At 52.2% G+C, this 24125-nt stretch overlaps 9 protein-coding genes across 9 annotated transcripts; 6 read left to right on the top strand and 3 right to left on the bottom strand.

The window, feature by feature from the left end:
• Window positions 1-1120: 1120 nt before the first annotated feature.
• COCVIDRAFT_103972 (hypothetical protein) lies at window positions 1121-3951 on the top strand (the record flags this gene model as incomplete). Its single annotated transcript, XM_014699373.1, has 5 exons — window positions 1121-1613; window positions 1664-1980; window positions 2032-2312; window positions 2363-2720; window positions 2770-3951. 5 exons carry the CDS (start codon window positions 1121-1123, stop codon window positions 3949-3951), a joined length of 2631 nt encoding a protein of 876 aa, XP_014554859.1.
• A 2684-nt stretch (window positions 3952-6635) lies between these two features.
• On the bottom strand, window positions 6636-7736 carry COCVIDRAFT_28164 (hypothetical protein; the record flags this gene model as incomplete). The annotated part of the gene is made up of 5 exons (XM_014699372.1): window positions 6636-6920; window positions 6968-7236; window positions 7280-7600; window positions 7663-7678; window positions 7731-7736. The coding sequence occupies 5 exons, from the start codon at window positions 7734-7736 to the stop codon at window positions 6636-6638; spliced, it is 897 nt and encodes a 298-aa protein (XP_014554858.1).
• Window positions 7737-8340: 604 nt separating this feature from the next.
• Window positions 8341-8751, top strand: COCVIDRAFT_103997 (hypothetical protein; the record flags this gene model as incomplete). Its single annotated transcript, XM_014699371.1, has 1 exon — window positions 8341-8751. One exon carries the CDS (start codon window positions 8341-8343, stop codon window positions 8749-8751), a length of 411 nt encoding a protein of 136 aa, XP_014554857.1.
• A 1130-nt stretch (window positions 8752-9881) lies between these two features.
• Window positions 9882-10301, top strand: COCVIDRAFT_103967 (hypothetical protein; the record flags this gene model as incomplete). The annotated part of the gene is made up of 1 exon (XM_014699370.1): window positions 9882-10301. The coding sequence occupies one exon, from the start codon at window positions 9882-9884 to the stop codon at window positions 10299-10301; it is 420 nt and encodes a 139-aa protein (XP_014554856.1).
• A 1908-nt stretch (window positions 10302-12209) lies between these two features.
• COCVIDRAFT_39329 (hypothetical protein) lies at window positions 12210-13955 on the top strand (the record flags this gene model as incomplete). The annotated part of the gene is made up of 2 exons (XM_014699369.1): window positions 12210-12715; window positions 12770-13955. 2 exons carry the CDS (start codon window positions 12210-12212, stop codon window positions 13953-13955), a joined length of 1692 nt encoding a protein of 563 aa, XP_014554855.1.
• A 989-nt stretch (window positions 13956-14944) lies between these two features.
• On the top strand, window positions 14945-17442 carry COCVIDRAFT_17516 (hypothetical protein; the record flags this gene model as incomplete). Its single annotated transcript, XM_014699331.1, has 3 exons — window positions 14945-16322; window positions 16374-16448; window positions 16505-17442. 3 exons carry the CDS (start codon window positions 14945-14947, stop codon window positions 17440-17442), a joined length of 2391 nt encoding a protein of 796 aa, XP_014554817.1.
• Window positions 17443-17752: 310 nt separating this feature from the next.
• COCVIDRAFT_103844 (hypothetical protein) lies at window positions 17753-19777 on the bottom strand (the record flags this gene model as incomplete). The annotated part of the gene is made up of 1 exon (XM_014699368.1): window positions 17753-19777. The coding sequence occupies one exon, from the start codon at window positions 19775-19777 to the stop codon at window positions 17753-17755; it is 2025 nt and encodes a 674-aa protein (XP_014554854.1).
• A 299-nt stretch (window positions 19778-20076) lies between these two features.
• On the top strand, window positions 20077-20494 carry COCVIDRAFT_28158 (hypothetical protein; the record flags this gene model as incomplete). The annotated part of the gene is made up of 3 exons (XM_014699367.1): window positions 20077-20187; window positions 20262-20394; window positions 20448-20494. The coding sequence occupies 3 exons, from the start codon at window positions 20077-20079 to the stop codon at window positions 20492-20494; spliced, it is 291 nt and encodes a 96-aa protein (XP_014554853.1).
• Window positions 20495-21704: 1210 nt separating this feature from the next.
• Window positions 21705-23708, bottom strand: COCVIDRAFT_39324 (hypothetical protein; the record flags this gene model as incomplete). The annotated part of the gene is made up of 3 exons (XM_014699366.1): window positions 21705-21941; window positions 21991-23553; window positions 23697-23708. 3 exons carry the CDS (start codon window positions 23706-23708, stop codon window positions 21705-21707), a joined length of 1812 nt encoding a protein of 603 aa, XP_014554852.1.
• Between the last annotated feature and the right edge of the window lie 417 nt (window positions 23709-24125).

Genomic DNA, 24125 nt, shown 5'->3' with positions numbered 1-24125 from the left:
TATGCTTTCTCCTATGGCCGGCACACAGGTATTCAATATTAGAGTATAGCTTAGCAGTCGTGATGAGTTGTAGTGTCGTATGTAGACTGCAGACAATACGATCACGCCACGTCGTACGTTCAACAGAGATCAGCTACCCAATACCAATGAACGGTATGCAAGATGTCTTTTCTGCAAAGCTAAGGGCGATCCTCATGGCTTGAGTGGGATCAACTGCTTGTCACCTTGTGTACTAAGCAGCATTCTTCTAGAACAATATCAGGGTAGCCCAGGATTGCGCTTGTTTGCTTGGGTAAATTCAAAAAGCCCGTAGCAAGGGTGGCACGCACATGGAGTAGATATCGAGAGAACATAGAGTAGTGTATATGAATACGAGCAGCAAATGAGGCGTGGTTTCTTAGCGAAAAGGCCTCTGGTGCTATACCCTCCATGAAGATGACTCGTGGGTCGACTCCAATAACGACAGTTCTACGCCGGTCTAGCGTGTCACAAGGCAGACGAGGGGAATAAGGCCCAACATGCGCACTGTGGCTGACGTCTTTCATGTTGTTTCGTCAAGGCCAACACTCCGTGGAGGATCAAAGGGCCGATCATCACACGCGATGAGGGACGCCGAGAACGGCCGTCAAGCAGCAGTCAGCCCCGCATGCTGATCGCAGCCAGTCATGATTAAGGTTTGGTGGCTAGTGATGAGCGAAAATGTATCGGCAACGACGCCTGCTGCTCGTCTGTGGCCTGATGGGATTGGGATGGCGCCTTTCCGCCCCCGCAGCCACCCACAAATTCCCCAGGATCTGACTAGACCAGGGTGGCAGGTGGCAGCTTTATGTACATTTGCCAGGCCGCTCCGATTCTTCCGCTCACCTTTAACCCCCTCGTTCAATCTGGGCACACGCTCACCTCGACTTTAACCGGCTGTATCTACACTGCGACACCAGCACACGTCTCTCGACGCCAACCACAGTCGAACTCTGCCGACTACACGCTTTTCGCAAACTCAGGAACGCCGGACCATCGCATGACAGGACCCAACACTACCTACTAGCGACTGCCCGTTGGGCCTACGACAAGCAGCACTTCCACACCATTCACGACGCGTGGACACGAAAATATCGCCACCATGCCCGGAATATTGCCCATGAAGGTCATCAAAGTCGGCTCGAGCTGCCAGAGCCGCATCGCCCAAGCCTGCGATCGTTGTCGCTCCAAGAAGATACGATGCGATGGTATCCGCCCCAGTTGCACCCAGTGTACAAATGTTGGATTCGAGTGCAAGACGAGTGACAAGCTCAGTCGTCGTGCTTTCCCAAGAGGATACACGGAGTCTTTAGAAGAGCGCGTCCGTGCTTTGGAAAGCGAAGTTCGGGAACTCAAAGACCTGCTGGACGAAAAGGACGAAAAGATTGACATGCTATCGCGGATTCACTCGCATTCTCCAGCATCGCAAGCACCTGCAAGACGAGCATCGCCACAATCTCCGGCAATATCGGACGGCCGTGAAGAGTCACAAGAGAAGGACGACACATTCAAGGTGCAGCAGGCACCACATCTCCTCGACGATATAAATCATGATTCTTACTTTGTAGGCAGTTCGGCTGGACGAACACTTGTTGGTACGATCTTTGCTCCCTCTCCAGCAGCACCCATGTCTGACATTTCGCAGAGGCCTTCAAGCAAAAAGCACAAGAAGCAGGCAGACTCTCAACTGACGTTGACTCGAGTGTCTTCTTCGGCGCAGGTGCAAAGCCAGCTGCCACTCAATCAAAACGTCCAGTATCGTTCAAGGCTCCTCCTCGTCTAGTCTCAGACCAGATGGTCAACATATTCTTCCAGGAGTGGGCACCGCTGTTCCCAGTCCTGCATCGTCCAACCTTCTTAGGTCTATACGAGCAATATGTTGCCAGCCCAGACACTATGACCGACAAAAAGTCCATTGCCCAACTCAACCTTGTTTTTGGAATCGCTGCACTTTCGAGCGACGTACGTACCCGAAACCTGCCGCGTGCTTGACTACAAACTGACACTTCACAGCCTCGCGACGGCCAAGATGTCGACTCTTTCGAAGCCCAGTGGCAAAGCGCGATCAAGAGCTTCTTGATGGCCAACGATATAACAACTCTGCAGTGTCTTGTTCTTGCTCAGATCTTCTGCCTCTTGAGAGCGGATTACTCTCAACTGCTCAAGTACAAAGGCTTGGCTGTCGGCCTGTCACAACGTCTTGGCCTGCATCAGTCCCAGAAGCGCTTCGCACTTGACGCGCTGACATGTGAAACACGCAAGAAGACGTTTTGGTCACTCTACACTGTTGACTGGTAAGCTTGTGTCACTGAGAAATCGCCGCCACGTTGCTGATTATCTGTAGCTTTTCTGCTGCACACATTGGTCTTCCGAAACTGATTCGCGAGGAAGATGTGCACTGTGAGTATCCTGCAGATGCTGATGACGAATACGTCACAGAGAAGGGATTCCTGCCGACATTGCCGGGCGAGTATACCAAGCTCTCCAGTGCGCTAGCGCTCTTCCGCCTGTCACGTATCCTGTCCAGGGTTCTCATGGAACTCTATCCCGGATCTGCGTCTCATGACATCTCTTTCCGCACCATAGCAACGTTGGCCGACGAATTAGAGGACTGGCAAAGCAACCTTGCACCGCACCTCAAGCTCACATTCGCACAAGACAAACCCAGCACCAACGTCACTAGCAGCCGTTCTCCGATTTTGGTATGTATAATCTGCATGACGCGAGGTGCCTGAGTACTAACAACGTCAGTCTCTTGCATATCACCACGTCAGGGCTCTGGTGTACCGTCCAGCTGTTGTTGCCAATCTTGGCGACAGAGCGTCTTCGGCTGTCGTAGCCGTTGGTGATGCCTGTAAACACATTGTGCAGATTGTCGAGCTCCTCGATGAACGCAAACTCAGCTTCTCCTTCTGCCTCAACCGCAATGAGGTTCTCGTGCAAGCTGGTTTCGGTCTGCTTTTCCAGGCGCTCAACCTGGCCCGCGAAGGCAAGCTCATCAAAGAAAGCAACCGTCTCATTTGTACTGTCATGGACATGCTCGAGCACGGAAATGCCGCTGGCTACCCTGACTTCCGCCGGATAGGCTGTGGCATCGTGGTTGTACCAAACGTGGATCAGATGCCAGCACCACCCCTCTCGCGGCACAACTCTGATCAAAATATGGGCGCGCCTCTGGATACTTTCCGTGCCACACAAAAGTCGCTCAAGGCTTTGGCGGCACGCTTCTCCCCAGGTGCCTTGAAAGCTACTCGTGCAGACGCTCGGGAACCGCGTCGTGCAACGCTTCCTGCTCTGTCGCCACACGTAGGCTCTCATCCTAACCACTCGTCAACGAGTTTATCTTCAATTCGGTCAGAACCTCCGACAGCCCGCTCAGAGCCAACTTTGAGCCCATTGTCTCACCGTGCATCCTTCTCAATGCCAAACAAGCGCCACCCGAGCCAATCTGGTAGTCAACAGCAGCAGCAACGCAATATCGACTACATGTCTTTCCCGATGGATCCATTAGCTGGTTATGTGATCTCAAATAGCAACCAAGCTATCAAGTCGGAGGTTTCGCCAGCAGATTGGGAGCGTCTTCTCTCATCACTGGACAATGGACAAACAAACATCTACGATACAATTTATGGCGGTCCACCAGCCGACGCTCTACTCGATATGACACCCTTGTCTGCTACCACTGACAGCAACACTACATGGTCGCCCAATGTCTGGAACTGGAACAGTTACGCCTCCGAGGCCCCACCACCCCAGAGCGTTCTGAGCTTCAGCGATGAGAGCTTGACTAGCGGAGAAGAATTCAATAATGCTGCTTGCGAATATGGGTCTACGCCTGGTAGCGACGGCCTGTACCCGGGTATCATGATCCCTGGCGATTACGAGGATACCGCGAATCTGGTTGGGCTGGACGGCAACTACTCCGGATTGTGAGGTATGGGTATAATGATGCAACGACGTGATGATTGGTTTGTATATTGGAAGATATACGTCTAGTGTGAATAGGCGTCTGGGGATTTGGAGTCCTTTGGATTTGGTTCACAGTTTCATTTGACTTTTAGTTTTTGTTGTCTATTTGAGATACCAAGCTCTCCACAAGAGCAAAACCGCCGCTGGGTGGACGAGATTCCGAGTCGTTCTTCCCTTTGTCATTTCTATTCGGCAGAATGTAGGGTTCATTATTGGATATAATCTTTTTAGTTTCATAATCATTCAACTATCATCACGAGTGTTCCGGATATCTTCCCTCTTTTTTTTAAAAAACTTTCAAAAGATAAGTGATTCAATTTATCCTTCATTATTTCCAAAATACCCTTCTTATAGCATGGTACCTGGCAAAACACCCCCAAGCATCTTATCTCCTTACCTTGCCGCTTTCTTTGGATAGCCCGAGTTTCAGATTTACTACACACCATCGTACCCAGAAATACGTACATCGCAATCAGCCTAAATTACCCCAGACACAGCGCGCAGGGCTGAAGAAGCATTTAATGAATCCGGGGTCTATACCTGACACACACTCACCTGCTCACGTGCCCTTTCTTCCAAAAATCTCGCCCACTCATTCCACAGAAAAAACTTTCTACCCAACAAACAAACTTCATCAAATCTCACCCGCACCCACCCATCCTCCCTCCTTCTCACCGCTCTCTCTCCCGAACCCTCAAACCCACCGACCGAACCCCCCCTTGTCCGGCCCTCTCTTTCCCTTCCTCCCTCCGGAGCCTCTCCGGACAAAAGGAACAAAAGAAGGGACTCGAATCATGTTTGCTGCAAGTTTCAGCCACATTGTGCGCCACGCGGTCGTCACGACTGGAACATTGGAACAGTCCGTTTTCACCGCAGTAGTAGAGTAAGAGTGAACAAAAATTTGTATAGTTGGGTGAGTGTGGAAAGGCGCATCTCGTACGCACGTAGTACCGTACCCAGATGCCGAGGTAAGGTATCTTGGTCATACGTGACCGGCATTTTCCAGAGGTTTGTGTCAAGTACGGGAGGGAGGGGCGGGGAGTTAGGGCTTGACATGGAAACATCACGGAGCACGGGGCACAGAACATGGGCACCGGAACATGGACTCGGAATGCGGACATAAAGAAAGTGGTGCGATACTGGGATGATTGCAAAAACAGCCAAACAAGGGAAAAACTGTGTATGGGGGAAGACCGAACCAGTCGTGCAGCGCCTCGTGGTCTTACACGTGGGGGGAGGATTGTGATTATGCGGGGTAAAGAAAAAAAACAAAAAAACAAAAACAGGGTGAGGCTGGGGAAGGTTCTTGCAAGGGTGCTGTGAGCGGAGGAGGAGTTGGTTAGTTGGTCTGGGGGGAAAAGAAGGTTTCATGGTTCGTAGTTCTTGATTTTTCTCTCTCTCTGCGAATTCATGCTTTTTACATTCCCATCCCTTCTCACATCTTGTCTACGATATATCTCTCGTTTTCTCCAGTGAAGCAAGAAAATAAACTGCGAAAGCATACACATATAGCGTAAACAATGTATGCTCCAGAAGCCCCTCCCCCTCCCCCATATATCAACATCTTCCCTTCGTACAAGAAAAAACCTATGATGCTCCTCCAAACTCAATCTCCCTCCCCCCCGCCATCCGCCCCAAAAGTTACAAGGGTGTCTTACACCCAAATGACCTCACCCCGATCCACATCCACACTCCCACCGCACCCATCACGATCGCAAATCGTGATCGACCAATCCAACCCGCCCCCTTACCTCCTGCCTCCCCCATTTCACTATAATCCTAACTTAAGGAATGCCCCCCTCCCCCCTCCCCGAATGACGCAGTTAACGTCATAACATACCAGGGGTGCCGGGCGGTACCATCGCGATTGCCATTGCGTACGCGTACCTGTACAAAAGAAATCACCCACTAGCACAATTCCCGTTGCGTGAAGTAGGTAAAGTCGTAGATACAGCGTGTGAGAACGACTTGCATTGGCGTGCGAGAAAATCCTCCTTACACACACGCACACGCACACACATGTACGCATACGCAAGGTTACGCGGATCCGCACGTGCACGCCTTCCCCCCTTCCCCCCCCCCACCAACCCGCGCGTTGGTAGTGGTAGGATTGTGGGGCGGGAGGAATGGCGTCAGTTCACATTCACATTAGGTTCTGCAGCATGCGAGTGCGGAAAGAAAAGGTTAGTGCTAGTACTTATGTATGCAGAGAAGAAGAAGAAGAGGGTTGGAATCTGAGGAGGGAGTGGAGCGGGGTGGGGAGGCCAGAACCAAAGGTGGGTAAGTACGGTATTGATGCAAATTGGGTTGGTTTGTACACTCAAGTGCGATGGTAAGTAGGCTACGTACAACCTACTTTAGTTGGATTAGAAACGACAGCGGATGTTGCGTTAGGTGATAGCGAAGTTTTTTGTTTGCAGCGGTAGCTTCGAAAGATGCCTGCAGGTGTCGGGGAAAGTCGGAGGGTGGAGGAAGGAGATGACTCGGGATTTTTTTTCTTTCTTGAACATGAATAGCGAATGATTTTGGGATCACGCAATTCTTTGTCTATTGGGGATATAATTCCGACATCGGGATGCGACTATATAGTTTATTTGACTATAGTAGCCCTGGAAACGACGCTGTCCCTGCACATGACTACAATCATTCTAACGCAGAAACTCGGCGTTCAAGTAGTCGACAAAGACCTCCTTTATCCGCGCCTTGGAAAAGCTGTGTTGTCGGTTTAGGGTGATGAACTGGCGTCGTATGCGCTGAAGTTGTGGGAGAGTCATTGGCGTCGCGGGCAGTTCAATGGGCTTCTCGACATCTGCTACAGCTATTTGTCCGCCTCCTTCACCAGCGTGATCTTTTTGGTAGACCATTATCTGCGTGAGAATGTCCGACGTCGTCTTGTCAAGTTCGTAGAGGTAGTTTTGCTCGGTCGCTGGTTTCTATGAGAAGTTAGATTGGCGAAACGAGGAGGACCCAGAACACGCACCAGCACCGTCGCCAGGTTGGGCTTGACAGTCTTCAACTTGCCGTCACTGCCAATCATGGCTTCCCATATCTGGTCGCATGGCGGCGTCTCGTCTTCCTCAACCACAATGAACAATGGACTGTCCCAGCGCGTCATGCCATTGGGCTCTTCGTATCGGAAGATGAGGTTCTCAAAGACATCCTCTTCGTATCCGCCGTCGGTCCCCTCGTCCGCCAAGAGTTTCTTGTTGTTCTCGCGACATCGGTCGGGCGGCGTGCCTACGTGCAGCTCTAGGACTGTTAGCGCAGTGACTTGGAAGCGACAATGCTGTACTGACCACGCAGCTGGGGGTCTGCAGGGCTTTGGCCTCGCAGTACAACTGGTAGCGAAAGCCCTTGATGTAGTTCAGGCCATCTGCGATAACAATATCATCCCGTGACAAGACTCTCTTGACGGCAGAATATTCTTCCGCACGCGCATCCTTTTCGGCTCTGGCCGTACGGTAGACGGAGCGCGGCACACCGAGAGTCTGGTCATTGATAAGATGCACCTTGAGGCGGGACGTGCGGGCATCAGGAGGAGCGCTGGCAATCTTGGACTCGAAGAATTGCTCGAGTTGTCGGGCTCTGGTGGTCTTGCCCGCAGAAGGGAAACCTTTGGGCGGGTTAGCGAGAGTGGCGGCGGGGGCATGGGATGGAGGGGTGGGAGGGTGGAACCTGAGATTAGGATGAGCTGGCGGGCGTCAGTAATTAGCGAGTCTGGGGAAGGTTGGACGAGGACATACAGGCATGGCGGGCGCAGGGCGAGAGAAATTGGAGCCTACAAGGCGGCGGGCGCATGGCCTAGGGAAGATTGGCGCCTCGAGGCCCTGGCCAGCATCGGCAGATGTTGAAGAGTGACGAAATTTACACGCCGGGCTAGTATCAGATGGTCGGTTTGGTAGACGTAGTTGGTGCACATGGATAAGTATGCATGTAATCTGGAACTTCCGAGCCGCGGCCCAGGTGGTGCCCCGTCAAGCGTGGCCCTATCTTTCTCGTCGCCTTCTTTTCTTGCTTCTGTCCCGTCCTGCTGCTTTTTCCTCGCCTGCTGCCGACCAAGCACTGTGGATAGACGAATACGCACGTACCTACGGTCATTGATTTCTTCTACGCTCGCGCCAAAGATCGCCAGTGCAAGGGTGCATTCAAGGGTCCCCATACGCTACCACGGCTCCACTACTATTTACTTTATCCCTCCCGCTCGCCTCGGCCGCCGTTGCAACCCATCCACCGCCCTCTCTCTCTTGCTCTGCTCTACTCTGTTGCCTTCTGTCCTGTTCTGCCCTGCTCTGCCCTTCTCGACTCTTCACAATCCTCCAGTCACCAGCAGACCAGCCCAGACCAATCGCAGCAATGTCCAACTACTCGCAACAGTCGTACGGTGCCCAGACCCGACCTGCCTTCTCTGCCCTCCAGTCGTCCAGCAATGCCTCCCCAAGCTACAACAGTGCTGCTGCCTCCAGCATTGCCTCACGGTCCTCGACGGGCTCCGCGCCTCCTGTCTCGCCCTCGACGAGTCCTCAGAACCAGGCCTACTTTGGCTCCCTGAACCAGCAGTCGCAGCAGCAGCAACAGCCTCAGCAGCAACAGCGTCTACAGGCCCAACGACACCCCAGTTTCGAGTACCAGCCCAATAGATCAGGGGCAGGTCACACCGCAGCTGAGACGACAAACTACCTTAACCAGGCTGCGCTTCTCGCCGAGGCTGCAAAACGGGCACAATTGGCTTGCGTCATGCGAGATCTCGACGGCATGGAGCTATGAGCAGGAAGAGAAGACAGCTGTGGAACACCAAGATCAACACAGACGATACGTTGCTATCGTCGAGTTGGTGCAGCGCTTCTCTCCTGGGCAATTGCCGGTAAAAGTCGGCCTTGCACCCTGACATACTTCACCTGCTACCCAAACTGAGTGGGTCCGGACAACAGAGTCTTCAGATCTCACCAGGCAATCACTCCACCATTTACACCAGACAATGTTTAGGCTAATCGTCCCTGTCTTTTCATTTCCATGATCCAGTCTTTTGGGTCACATTCCACTGTTGGCTACCTTTTTTTCCATGGCGCGCTGCTTGGTTTATTTCGACTTTGTACATATTACTCCACTTCTCGGACCGACTAGTCTTTTCACCTTCCTCTTTCCTTACCTTATTTCATAGCTTGGAGTTTACACGGCATGGCGAGTACATACATACATATACGGGAACATGTTCCTTTTCACATGGCGGCATCGCTAGATTAGACTGTGCGGGGAACGATCCAATAGGGAGGCAACTGATCATACTTTAGTATGCATGCAGATGCGGGACATAGATCAATGAAGGACTTATTCCGATGTTGTATGCGCCAACGTTCATCTTGCCCACTCACGGACCGAGGCTCATTGTACTTCAACCAGATGTGTGACGTCAAGATCAGGTTTTGTACAACCGCCTGCGAGAACGTCGATGCCTGCTTCTGCGCTTTGCGCCAGATCCAAACGCGTGCGACATGCCAGTATGCAGTGCCTCAGAGAGGCTCCCGTTGCGCCGTCGACCTGACGTGTTTGAAATCTTTAGTCGCGATACAAAGTTTATCCTTGCACCTGCATATCAGGCCACTGTCTTGTTCGGGTAACTTGAAGAAGACTAGACGGGAGAGCTGAATTGTAATCCCACAAGCAGAGTTTGGTAAGCCGCCTCAATAAGGGGTCTGGCGCTGTATGTTCCAAGTGGAGACGGACTTTTACGTAGTACGGAACGAAGCGTTGGTACAGTAGAACATACAGAGTGTGGGACCCGTTTGGAGCCGTGCCGTGTCTGAAAGGTCACGTGTGAACCCGTCTGTCGATCTTCGCGCGCCTTCCTTCTGGAATCCAGGGCCAACCTCACAACCAAACATCGGCGCATAGCCACGATGCCGTCGTCCGACTACGCCACAGCTTCGGGTGGCGCGCTGAAACTCAAAGGTGCTGGTGTTGATAAGAAAAAGAAGAAAAAGAAGCCCAAGTCCACGACCGACTCTGCCAAACCCGTTGATGGAGACGCTACGAGCATTGCGAAACGACCGGGAACAGAAGACGATGCACACAGAACACCTTCGGGGACGCCCGCTCGCTCACTATCACCCGAGACCGCCGAACGATCGATAAGAGAGGGCGGCGGCAGACAAAAGACGGAGGCTGAGAAGCGGCACGACGAGATGCGACGGAAGAGACTGGAAGAGAAGATGAGGAAGGAGGGTGTCAAGACGCACAAGGAGAAGGTCGAGGAGCTGAACAAGTACCTCAGTGGCTTGAGCGAACACCACGACATGCCAAAGATCGGACCTGGCTAACGCACGATAACCGTTCCGTAGTTGTGGTGGTATGTCGTTCAACGACGTGCGATCCTACAGTAGGAGATGGATCCTACAATCCTCGTTTACATCAACATAACGGACGGACCATGGTGGGCATGATTGTGGAGACGTCAAAACGTTGACCGGGAATTATGCGCATACAAAGGGTATGGGAAAAGAAGATGCCAGAGTGTCACTGTCAAAGCTTTGAAGCTTGATGCTATCAACGAGCCTGGCAAATTGAGGGTCGGTCGTCCGTGCGGACAGTGCGCCGATAACAGAGATACCGTGTATGTCACACACTTACAAGATAATTCAACCCAAATAAGTGGATTTTGTTTCTGCGCCTATGAGATTAAGTATTCTTCTCGATCACTGGTGAACAGACGCCTTGTATTCATGATTGGGCCTGACAAGCGACCTAGTAGAAGACGGTTGGTGCAACAGCGAGCACGCGATAGAGATGGCAAACACCAAATACGAGGGATCCCTGCAAATCGATCCTACTCGAAGCGGCTGTAGTTCTCAATGGGAACACACTCCGGGAGTTACTCTTTCACTACTCTGAGATGCTATTGGATAGATGCACGTGTTTATGCCGTTAGATGTACGGACGTAAATAAGCTGACCATACCTTGCCCTTTTGCCACCGGTAACCCGCGAATAGAGAGGCCATAGCGCTACTACTGTTGGACTACTGCACTATTGGAACGACAAGGGCGGCACGCGTAGGTGTGGGTGACCTGGACCTCACGACTCGCAACTGCGGCTTATTCTCACACTTCGTATCTACGAGCTTGAATTTCGAAGGTAACGCGACAGAGTCTTACCAAAGGCCCTTCGCATCGGGCGCGTTTCGGAGTCGTTCTGGTATTTCAAAAGTCCGTGTCCAGTTTGCGTCCACTAGCCTTATCAGAGTTGCAGCAGTCAGCGCGCAATTCCACCATGGAGATTCGTAGGCGCGGTAAGATGACCGGGATGTTTAAACTTTAAATTCGTTCCAGAAAGGCTTTCGAATGGCGACACATTCGATTCGGTCATTTATTACAAGCCCGCGATAGTGGCTTGGGTTGTGATGGGCTGGGGTACCTATTCACCTGCCGAGAGTGCTTAGCGCTCGACAGGTGCTTGCTTGCTTCGGCGCCAATGAGGCTTGTCTTAATGCCAAGTTCCATGCTTAGCCAGTGTTGGTTCTGCCTCGCTTGGTTTGGCTCTCGTACAGGGGGGTGAACGCTTCTCCGCACCTACCATACAGTCGAACCCGTTCTCGTCGAACAAAGTTTGGGGAACAACAAAGACTGTACGCAGAGAGCTGTCGAGTTGGGTGACCAAACGTGGTGTCTCCAAAGGTCCTATAACGCAAACAAACTCCACCACAACAACCACAACCACCAACGCGCATTGGGCACACGAAGCTTCACGATGTGGTGTGTATCATGCGACACAATCTTACCCCCACCCCTGGCCTGGCTCTTATCAAGCACCCTGGGCCTGTTCCATCCACTCGCTCGGCGCAAGCTGTATCGTCACAAGGCAATGTCTTGCTCGGTGCCACCGTGCTATTAGCTGGAGAAGACGCCATCATCCATTTGGGGAGCGGGGTGAGCCGAGACTGCGCGTGTAGGGTGCAAGATACCGGCCACCCCGGACTAGCCTGCCTTCTGCTGCTGTACGCCCTGGTCCAGGTCTTTGCCTGGTTATCGGCTGGGGGCGAGGTACGACCGTCAAAGGGCCATTAATATAAAACTGAACCTGGTGCTTCCGTTCGCTTCGTCTGCGGAAACCATCAGCTTCGTTCTTTTGCTTCATCTCGCTGTGCCGTGCACACTCCCTTACAAGGCCTTGCATACTCCCACAGGCCTGTACACACCCGTCATTGGCAACGACTGTCAGAAGACAGCCATCATGTCACTCACCGACAATGAGAAGCAGCACTATGCTGTTGGTGGTGAGTCTCCCTCCGACCATGGCACTGGACATGTCGGCGAGATAAAGGACAACGCGCTCGCCGAGGCAGCTGGTCTCTATGGATCGGTCCAACAAGCAGAGGACTATGGATATGTCCAGCGTGGCCTCAAGTCTCGTCACATCCAATTCATCGCTTTGGGCGGTACCATTGGTACTGGTCTGTTCCTTGGTATTGGCGGTGCATTCGCTCGCGCTGGTCCCGTCTCTGTCCTCATCGGTTACACTCTCACTGGTCTTGTTGTCTACGGCATGATGCAGTGTCTCGGCGAGATGGCTACATGGCTTCCTCTTCCCGGTGCTATTCCTCAGTATGCCGCTCGTTATGCGGATCCTGCTCTTGGTTTTGCCGTCGGTTGGAACAACTGGTACAACAGTTCCATTACTCTTTGTGCCGAGATCTCTGCTGCCGCTCTTCTCATCAACTTTTGGGATCAGGAAGAAAAGTGAGTGCAATGCACAGTCGTTGATAACAAATAGATGCTGACTCCACCCTCTAGATACAGTCCAGCGATATGGATCACTATCATCATCGTCATCATCGTACTGCTGAACATTTTCGCTGTTTCGATCTACGGAGAGGCTGAGTTCATATTCGCTTCGATTAAGATCATTACCATCCTCGGACTCCTTATCGCTGGTCTCGTCATCATGCTCGGTGGTGCTCCTGACCACGATCGGAGAGGATTCAGATACTGGAAGGAAGGCGCCATGAAGGAGTATGTCGGCAAAGGTGACATAGGACGTTTTACTGGTCTCTGGTCCACACTCGTCAACGCGGCATTCTCGTACGGTGGTGTGGAGATGGTTGCCGTTGCCGCTGGTGAGGCTGCTGACCCGCGCAAGAACATCCCCAAGGCCGTTCGTCGTGTCTTTTGGCGTATCCTGTTCTTCTACGTCCTTGGAAGTTTCATAATTGGAACGACCATCAGCTCAAACGACCCCCAGCTCACTGACGAGAACGCCAAGGGTGCTCAGTCTTCGCCGTGGGTCATCGCGATGAAGAATGCCGGTATCCCAGTTCTACCGCACATCGTCAACGCTGTCATCTTGACTTCTGCAACCTCGTCCGGCAATGCCTTCCTGTACACCGGCTCCCGATACCTGTTCAGTATCGCCCAGAACAAGCAGGCGCCCCAGTTCCTGCTCAAGTGCAACAAGAGCGGTGTGCCAGTCTACTGCGTCGCAATCACAGCCTCCATCTCTTTGCTCACATACATGAGTGTGAGTGCTGGCGCCAACAAGGTATTCACGTGGTTCCAGAACTTGACCACGATTGCCTCGCTCTTCACATGGTGCTCGATTTGCTACACTTTCACCCGTTTCCACAAGGCCTGCCTCGCCCAGAACGTCGACCGCAACACGATGATCTTCAAGAGCAAGTGGCAACCCTACCTCGCCTGGGTGGCTTTTGTCTACTTTGCGCTCATCATCCTTTTCAACGGCTTCAAGGTCTTCACTCAAACCCCATGGGGACCTGACCAGCTTACCGACTTCTTCACTGCCTACATTGGCATTTTGATCTTCTTCCTCCTCTTCGTATTCTGGAAGGTGTTCAAGCGCACCAAGATGGTGAAGCCAGAGGAGGCAGACATCTGGAGTGGCAAGGCCGCGCTTGACGCAGAAGTATGGCCTGAGCAGATACCCCGCAATGCTCTTGAGAGGTTTTGGTACTGGCTTTGTTAGGTGGAAAAAGGTGTTGCTGGTTGGCAATGGTTCAAGAAGCATTATACGAGTAGTAGTAAAACAGTAGATACGTAGATGTAGCATCGCGACATACTATACGGTCGTCGATACGTTTGGTAAATGAACTAGGGAAAACCCCACGTTTGATCAAGCATTGGGCGCCTTAACAATCCTGACATGAACGTACATGTGACGCTGCAATGACTGTTGCTGGGAAGTGATCACACACGGCTCTGGCTAATTCAAGAAGTATGTTGATGAAATTTGTATACTGAAAGACTTTGCGCAGCATCTAGTTTTCACAAATGTTCATGAATTGGCTGCGATTGGTGCATTGACAAAGAGTATACGTATAGAAACACGTGCTTATACATGTGACAGTCGGAATGCCGAACGCGTCATAAGTCTGTTTTCTCATTCCGATGCTTTTGGCCTTGTGATTACCAATGACCGCAACCACTGTGATGCCTCAGAGACCTCGATGGGTAGCTATATTGTGGCGCATGCATGTCTCCATCGGGGTGCGGGAGCCACGGGGTGCGCGGACGGCTTTAGCCACAATGTTGTCTGTTAGAGCCGTCGCCGCCCCATGCTCCTTTGGTGGGTGATGATGCGTCCCGAAGCCTATTAGTGTTGGCGGCAGGCGGCTTTAAGTCGTCCACCTTCAGGCATCCATGTTTGTCATACTCCGACGTCGTGCAGCCCTCAACTCGCCCACTTCCGATTGTCAGTCAACCCGCAGCCTACCAGTACCCTGTGTCCATCGTTGCTCCTTTCCTGGAAATTAACGCGCCTCCGGATTTGACGTTCAATCTCGCGCGAGTCGAGCTATCGGCTGACAAACATGGAACTGCGCAGCTAGCAAGAGAAAGGAATCATTCAATCAGAAAAAGTAATGCATGGTGTTTTGTAAATCCAAGCCAAAGGAGTCCGCGTTCACCGCTCTGGTCTTGGCTGTGGTCAAGCAAATACGAGCATCCTGGACCGACATGACGGACCAGATAAATGAAGGCAGAGAACAACCCGGCGCGCGCAACGTCTGGTCAATGTCGAACCAACTAGTCAACAGTCCTGATTCGGAGCAATCGAAGAAGCCCCAGGATCAGCCGTTAAACCGCGCTTGCGAAGCTTGCCGCATTTCCAAAGTCCGATGTCTTGTGAACCCCGACGCAAGCTCATCGCAGTGTCAGCGATGCGCCAAGGCCAACCGGACCTGCATCTTTGCGCCACCCGTAAAAAGGCGACAGCGAAAAAGGACAGATGTGCGCGTTACGGAGCTGGAGAAGGAAATTCAGCAGATGCGCAGCCTTCTAAAGGCAAAAAAAGCGCGTCCATCCAGTGATGCTAGCGAGCATGACACGGGAGACGATGAATCGGACGAACAAGGGCACGCGAGAGACGAGGACACTCCATCCACTTGGCGAAGGCACTCGAGTATGGGAACAGCAACAATACCCGCAACGGGGTTTTGTGGCCTTCCCTCAGTCACCAACCAAGCACCCATGCCCGAGCCCACACCCACACCCACACCAACCACCAGCGCACCCAAAGAATTTCTAGGGTCATCTGAAAACGATATAATAGATCGCGGTGTCATTTCCGAGGACATGGCCCGCGAATTTTTGGGCATATGGCGCAAGGAGCTGGTCGCGGCTTGCCCGGGTATCACGATTCCCAGACATTGGGACGTTTTCGATCTTCGGGAAAACAAGCCCGCACTTTTCCATGCTATCATGGCGGCTTCTGCCCATTCCAAAGGCTCGGCATTGTCCGATAGACTGCATGAAGAAGCCGTACTATTGTACGCGCGTTCTGCTTTTGTCAAAGGCGAAAAGTCCATTCAGGCTATCCAGGCATTGATAGTTACTGTATCGTACTACTCACCTTCCAAGACACCGGGACAGCTGCAGATATATCAGTGGATCAACATGGCAGCCTCCATGGCACTAGAGCTCGGCCTGACGTCGAAGCCGAGAACACATGAACAACTACCCAAGCGTGCCATTCGATCACTACAGAAGATTTCTTCGCCAGAGGAATTGTTAGAACACTGCCGCACCATTCTACTGCTGTACATTATAAGTGCTGGCTTCTCAATGAGGATGAGGCGACCTAATATCTTGCTGTTCAACAGCTGGATGGACGAATGTTTTGGAATTCTTGAAAAGTCAAAATTGTTAGACGATAAGAGGATAGTTGCATGGCTGAAGCTGCAGAGAATTGCCGATGAGGCAAATACGGCATTTGGCTTTGACGATGCGAGTACGAGTTTCAGTCTCTCTGAGCTGCGTATGCAAATCATCCTGCGAATCTTTGACCGGAGGATGCAGGATTGGAGGAAATCGGTTCCTGACGATGTAGTGACATGTGAGTCAACTGCTAATTCTTCCGAAGAGTGTATGTGACTGAATTATACAGTGAGTCTCGAGCTCGAGTACCACGCAGACATGCTTGCCATGTGGGAGTTTGGCATGGACGGAGGTCGATTCGACGGTAAGTCATAACTTCGTCCACTCTCTCCAAGGTAATTACTAAACCAACGAATTCAGTCATCGAATTCAAAAACCGGCACGTCACACTACCAGCCCTCGACGACGACTCTGTGCAACCTGAATCTCTCCTTTCCCGCTCCGCACTCCAAATCAACGCAACAACAAAATGCATCAGCGCCGCCCAAACAATCCTAGACCTTTTCCTCGCCGTTCCCGAAGACGAACTACGCAAGTCGCCGAACGTACTTTACGTTCGCGCCGTCTACTCTCTTGTCACACTCATGAAAGCAGACTATGCCGTCGGCACCGACGAGGAAATGAGCGAGCTGCTCGAAAGCCAGAGTCTACGCGTAGGACACTATCTCGACGCCGTAATCCAAAAAACCAGCGACGCTGCTGGCCCGCAGAAATGCCGGAATCCCAGCCACTGGAAGTTTCTCCTCGAAGCAAAACTTAAAAGTTGGTGGGACGAGTACTTGGAATGGCGCAAGGAAGGCAGGCAACTAAAAAGAAGGAAAACAACATCCACACAGGAGGATAGTGAAGAAACGCAGAATCAACCCTTGGTAGCATCATTCGCAGGGCCCGGTCTTGACACTACTGCTACTGCTGCTACTTCGACAAACAACCCATCAGCATCATCATCATCATCGTCGTCACATATCCCACTCGACCAACAACACCAATCACATCAGCAACAACACCAATCCTCTCAATTCCCCCTCTCAGGCTTCAACCTCTCCTCCACCTACCCCACCACCGCACCCCAATGGCCCACCACCGACATGACCCTCGACACCACCTCCTCAGCACAAACAATGGGCGACCAACAACCCAGCTTCACAACCGACATGGGCGACTTCTCAGCCGCGTTTCAAAATGGCGATTTGTACCTTTGGAATGATTTGACAGCAGAGAATTTTGGGGGCTGGGTGTCGCAGGGGGGGTCGTATGCTGGGATGGGGTTTGGGGGGATGAATGCGCAGGGGTTTTGATGAAGAAAAGAAGAAAAAGAGAAAGAAGAGGAGGGAAGGAAGGAAGGATAAGAAAAAGCATGTGTGTGTGTGCAGTTGTAACAAAAAAAACACTGCTCAATCATATCTTTGATGAAAGGAAAATAGACAGCAGTTTAACAAGCGCAACAAAACACTCGTGTTTTTTTTTGGCACAAGCATCGGATTTGCTCATTTCATTTCATACTCGACTTATACTAAACTCTCTCCCTCTCTCTCTCCCTTCTCCACACGAACTAACTAATCTCGGACATACCGATTACAATGCAATCCTTGCCCTATCCCACTCAATTCACGTCAACTTGGCCAACGCGCCCTCCACCCACTCCACCACCTTCTCCAACAACCCCACATCAGCCTTCGCCTGCTCGAGCGTCTCCTGGCCCTCAACAACCAGCACGCCCCCACCCGCTGCGAGTTCTTTCTGGAACCTTGCTGCGGTCCGCTTGAGCACGTCGAGATAGTGTGTCTGAATGCCATGTGAGGCATTCAACTCCTTGATACCCAGAGTATCGTGGAGATGCGAGGCTTGAAGCAAAAGGTAGTAGAAGTTGAGGGCTGCGACGTAGAAGCCGAGGTCCTGGCGGAATTGCAGCCACGAGTCTTCGAGGCTGGTGTCAAGGGCGTAGTGGCGGGTGAGGTCGGGCCAGAGGTACGGGGCTACGGTGGACAGGGCGACGGGGGTGGCGAAGATGTTTGTGTGGTCGGGTTCGTGGGTGTCTTCTGAAGAATGGAGGTGGGGTGTATTTGCTTCGAGGGTTTCGCCTTTGAGCCAGGATACGGCGCTTGCTTTGAGGTTCTCATAGGGACAGTGCTCGAGGGTGTCGCGGATGAAGGTTAGACGGACAAGATCGTGGGGGTGCGAACGCAAGACGGTTGTTGTGAGGTAATGTGCGTGGCCTCGTAAGCTTGGGGAGGGTGAGTTCGCAGAGATGAGTGAGATGGTTTGCAGATACTGAGCAAATGACTCGTCGTCCTTGGGCTCGCCGACATTGTTTCTTTGCAATGCAATGAGACCCATGGCAAGAACCGTGTCGAGAAGTGCCTCTGGCTCCATGCCAACAGTTTGAGGTCCCAGAGTCCCGATAAAGTTGCTAAGTATCGTTGCATGTCCCGGGAAGATGGCTACTGATGACGCTTCCTCCTCTTGCTTAGCAGGAGCATACAGTTCCTGTTTAACGTTTTGTGCCGCAATGAGAAGTAGAGCACCAGTCCTTGAAAGCGGAATATCTGCAGCCGTAGCTGGTGGTTCATCCTCGGTGCCGGGAATGCCACGCTTCTCCTCCTCCGAGTCCATTACAGTGCGTATCAGCTCTTCATATTTCAGACCCAAATCCTGAGTCAAAGCTACTATTTGGCCCAAGATTGCGGCTCGCGAAGTGAGGTCTTCTTCATTCGCAAACCGGTCTGCATATTTCTGGTAGTTAGGCTTGTTGGGTATTCGCTCCGGTTCATAGCTTTCCATCAGCCTGCTTGCCCATGAAAGACCTGGAACATCATCGTCTGATTTCAAAGATAGCATATAATCTTCAAGGATGTGAGTGAGAAAGGACTGTAGTAGCCGATTTACCAGGGCGGTTTCTTCGCTGCTTGGTGCATCACCCTGCGCTTCCGGATCTGGCTCCGATTGGTTGGTGTTTACACGCAGAAGATTCCCGCTGCTCCGCCTTGATGGCAGATGCGGTCTCTTAGTCCCGGAAAGTGTCTTGACAAACTTGACAGCAGATAGGGTGAGGTCTTCAATATGGGTGTTGGCCCGATTGTATGCGACCAGCACAGCCTGCAAGCTGGTAGAGAGGAAGCGGCTCGGGTATTTGGTTTTAACACGTCGATGTAATGTAGCCAATATATCAAGGAGAGTCTCAAACTTCAGTACTGGAAGGGGCGGGACTACAGCGGGCTGAAAGGCAGGACTTGTGCTTGACTCTCCCACCCCAACCTCGGGCGCTTTAGCTTTGATACCAGCTGATGGAGCGCCATGCTCGTCTTCGTCTGTGTCCTCATACGGCTCCTGGAACTGGAGCAACCGAAGCGCCTCTGTGACCTTGAGAATGCACTCTCTAGGGTTGCCCTTTGCGGCAATGTCTTGCAAGCATTCCTCAGACAATGGAAGTAGCGGAAGTAACAGATGGATCAGATCCCAGCCGATAGTTGCTGTGAGCTCTGCATCTTGGAGGACCTGGTGTAATACAGGCAAGTTCTCTTCGGAAAGGTTGTATTCAATGATGGTAAGATAGGTAATGGGGTCTGTCACGGGCGGGCGTGAGGCCAGAAGTGGATGCTGGTCCGTCTGAGCGGGATCATGGGTGTTGGCCATGATTTGTTCTCTTGGATTTCGAGCAGTGGATCCGAAAAACAGGCGATGTGAAGGCTTGGGGTCGCTGTAGAGACAATGGAGAAAGTGCAGATGTTGGGTCAGGCGGCAAGTGTTCCTGGCCTTGTTACTTCAAGGGCCTGGCCCTGACGCAATGCCAGCCCGTCCACACAGACACACAGCCCACTCAATGCGCGTCCACACGCTAGCCCCGCTGCCGCTCCGCCAAGATGATCGCTCTTCCAAAGTTCACCGCGACACCATTCGCTGAGCTCCAAACACCGCACGCCCAATAGCCCGCCATGGACGAGAAAGAAGAGACCAACGAGCCCCTCGATCTTGTGCGCCTCTGCATTGATGAGATTGTCATTGTCAAATTGCGCGGCGACCGTGAACTAAAGGGCAGGCTTCATGTACGTCTCTGCGAAGCTCTGATAACCCGGAGCAGACATATACGCAAACATGCCCAGCTGACAGTAAGGCGCAGGCTTACGATTCCCACTGCAACCTGGTCCTCGGCGACGTCGAGGAAACGATATACATTGCCGAGGAAGACGATGACGACCAAGAACCCCGCGTGCGGACAGTCAAAAAGCAGAGTGAGATGCTCTTTATAAGAGGTAGGCGAGAAGCACGGTATCTGGCTATTAATGCAGAGCTAACGAGTACAAAGGTGACTCGGTAGTCTTGATTGCACCGGCAGAAGGAACATCGCAATGATCACTCTCTATTCGAACCCAAGTAAACAACACATAGGTCTGCCGCCCACAGAACATACTACAGTTGGACTATGGCCAGTCAAGCAGTCATCGACGAGATACCCGAGTGTGGAGACAGCAGGGCACATTGGTTGGCTCAGACGTAAAGTCAGCAACATGACTGACAGGCAGGACGCTTGCATACCGGGCTTCGTGAACAGTTACACCAAACTTGTCGAGCGAAGTCGTTCGGCCAGTCTTGTAGTGCTAAGACAAAGCCAGCACTAGACCATAACTCAAAATCAGACATAATATACCTCTTGCCCCTGCCGTGTGCTTCCGTTAATTCAACATGTTCACTTTTCACTGGATATATACCGCTGTGCTTAATAGTCAATATCAATTGCATAGTCACAGATTGGCTGGGCGCAAGGTTTAAGATGCAAACATTAAGTGCTTTTCTTGACTACCTGCCGAGTCCAAACTATGGGCCTCCATATGACAGCAGAAAGCGCAGAGAAACCCAAAGGCACACTTGGTGCGATGCCCTCTCAAAACTCCTGTGTGCTTCCAGCACCCGCAACCGCCGAGCCCCCTTGAAGAGAAGTATGAGGCAAGAGGAAAAAAAAGAGTAACGAAAGAAGATGACCCCGAAACCGAACATCAGCGTGCCGCGGCATGTACAGAATTAAGATAATGCGGGTGGAGTGCTCATAACCTCATGGCTTCGTCATAGAGCCCAAAAAAAACTTTCCAATATAAGAAGATACAGTCGAAGAGAAGTGTGATCGTACGTGTTCAGCATCCATCCCCGTCCAAGGAACGGAATAAGGTAGCGAACAGCCGGGTCGCCCACAGAGGCAGACCCTGAGAGATGAATGGAAATTTGACGAGAGAACGAAAAGACTTAGGTCGGGTATCCATAAACACCATGCGCCGAATGTCCAGATGAAGATGGGACCAATGTAGAATCCGCCGCCTGCTGAAGTTGAGCATGCTCAAGAAAGCCGCCAAAGCGCCGTATGTCGGGGAACAATAAGCAAGAATGAAGAAGATTTCGGTGGTGACCGTGGGGGTGCTGACGTTGACCTGGACCAGATAGGGGTGCTGACGCTATCGCGCTCTTGACTGTCGAATGTTGGTCGACAATGTCCGTCGGATGCGCCGTCACACGACCCCTACGAGCCAAGTTAGAACACAGTCAGGCCAAGACGACATGGAGACAAGTGTATTCACTTTCGCCTCAAAGTCTGAGTTGCCAGGCTGTCCCTAGACATGAGTGGCAGAGAAAAGCCTTTTGAAATCTCCGCCTCGACAAAAATGGAAGCGCGCTTGTAGCGCTTGTCAGTGTACTTCTCGTACACGGCAGCATGGTGCTTCTGAGGGTTGTCACAGCACTCGAGTATGACAGTTATGAGCTGTCGGAGCTGGGTCAATGTGTACCCAGAGTAATGTACGTGCGATTGCGACTAGTATCAGTTAGCATCTTCATTCGCGATAACGCGTACATAGACATACCCAATCACCCTTCTTCAGCATGAAGCGCGCCAGACAGTGAGCACCCGCAGAAAGAAAGCTAGGGGCGCAACCCACAAAGCGCTCGTCCATGATGGTGATTTCCAAGAAGTATTTGGACAGGGTACGTGTCTCGAGGTCGTAGTCATCCGCCTTGCTTATGCGACGAAGGAAGCTCATCGGGCCAGGCCATCCCAGCTCAAACTGGAGCATACTGAGCATGAATCTCTCAGCCTTCAAAACTTCATCGGCTGTGTAGGCGCCATCGACCATGTACACAATCTCCTGCACTGATGGGCAGTTAATCTCCTCGTACTTGGCGGCGACGAAGAGAGCAGTCGCACCAACAAGCTGGAGTTTGCCAAGCGAGACAACCTTGCATGAAAGGAAGCGGTCGACGTAATTGACAGCAAGGAACAGGGTCTCGGGCAGGAGAGTGAAGCGGTTGTGGACCTGGACGAGCCAGTCCATGAGAACGGACCGCATTGACCACTGGATTTCAGCCTGATGATCCATGTAAGACGCGTTAGGCTTCATGCGCTCTTCGAGAGAGTGCATGTATTCGAAAATCTCCTCGCCATACTCGGCAACCATCGAGGTATCCCACTGCTCGTCCTCGACGTCTTCGGTTGTTCGGTTTGCCTCGACGAATACCCGCGCAGCCTCAAGTTCGCGTTGTGTCTTTGCTGTAATACGGGGTGCAAGAATCAGGGTAACACCGCCGGTTGTATTATCGCCGCGCGATCGAAGGGATCTAGCGGTGGTGTAACCGTCGGCATCGTAGTAGGTCTCTTCCTCCTCCTCGTCCCAGTACTCTTCCTGTTCGAGACCGCTGAGGCCGTTGGACTTGGCGAGCTCTTCATTTCGTTCTTGCTCCAAGGCGCGCGCCTGCTCTTCGAGCGCATCGAGGTATTCGTACCTGTCCTCCGCCTTGTTGTTTGTCTCGGTCTTCTCTTCCTCTTCTGGAATGGTCGCGGACTGTCCGGACTGTGCTGAGGCACGGTCCACGTTGGGAAATGAAGATGACTGTGCAGGGAGAGGCTGTTGCGAGGTTACGGGGGCGACGGCTGTGTCGATGGTGGCATTTGAGGGTGCCTCTTGGAATACAGCTGTCGATGACTTCTTTGAAAGCGTCTTGCGAACATTGGTTGTGGATTGTTTGGTGTCGATGCTGACTTGCTTTGGGGCCACAGATGCGACCTCGGTAACATCTTTGGAGGCGTTCTCTTTGGAAGAGACGCTGGTCGCTAGTCGTTGTGCTGGTCGTGAAAGGGTACCAGCTTTGACAGTCTCCTTGACAGTAACAGCAGCAGTATCCTTAAGGATCTCAAGGGTCTTCTTTTTGCCTGTTATTTGCGTATCGTCTTTTGCTGTAGGCTGTCGAGTGGTGTTGCTAACATCGCCAAACACAGTCCGTTTGGCTGCAGCAGCCTTGATGCCGCCAGCCTGCACCAGTGTAGACAGAGCTGGTGTTGACTTGTTGCGCGAGTGCAGAGTCTTGCCAGCAGGTAGCTGGGGCACCGCATTTTCGTCGCGTATACGAAGAGCCCTCACGGGTCGTTGTGGCTATGTAAACAATTGGGTTAGCAAAGCTTGAAGAGAAGCAGCCTGGGTGGAATTGCATCTTGGTGTGAACGAAGGCCACTGACAAGGCAGCGCGTTCACACCGGGTTCAGTGAATAAAAGTACTGCTCAAGGCGCAGGCTTACCTTTGCGTCCATTGTGGTTGGAGGCTATCAGCAGAAGGCGAGATAGTCTCTGGGTGTATGTTTGTTGACAGCGACGGTTGCGAGAAAGTGGACGATAGGGGCAGCGGAAGTTGTAGTGCTACAGGTCAGTTGCCCATAAAGAAACTCTTCATATAAGTAGGCGGCAATGAGATAGGCGGGCCGGTGTTGTCGAGTGGCACGAAGAGTGGTGTTGACAACGGCAACAAGAGCTTGTAAACTTATATGGAGGGTCTGGAGCTATGCGCGTTTGGATTCAATGTTTATTTACTGACTGGTTCGAGCTCCAGGCCAGGGATAGCGGCGCTATGCCGGAGCCGCCCTAGTGCCGGCGCACGGCCCGCCCCTGCTGGATGCCGCCTACAGAAACGTCATTGCCGAGGCGAACGCGGGAACCATCAGGGACATGAA

Source organism: Bipolaris victoriae (genome assembly GCF_000527765.1).
Source record: "Bipolaris victoriae FI3 unplaced genomic scaffold scaffold_63, whole genome shotgun sequence".
NCBI classification, from domain to species: Eukaryota; Fungi; Ascomycota; class Dothideomycetes; order Pleosporales; family Pleosporaceae; genus Bipolaris; species Bipolaris victoriae.
The sequence above is the reverse complement of the archived record's forward strand: the minus strand, read 5'-3'. Positions and strand labels throughout refer to the sequence as shown.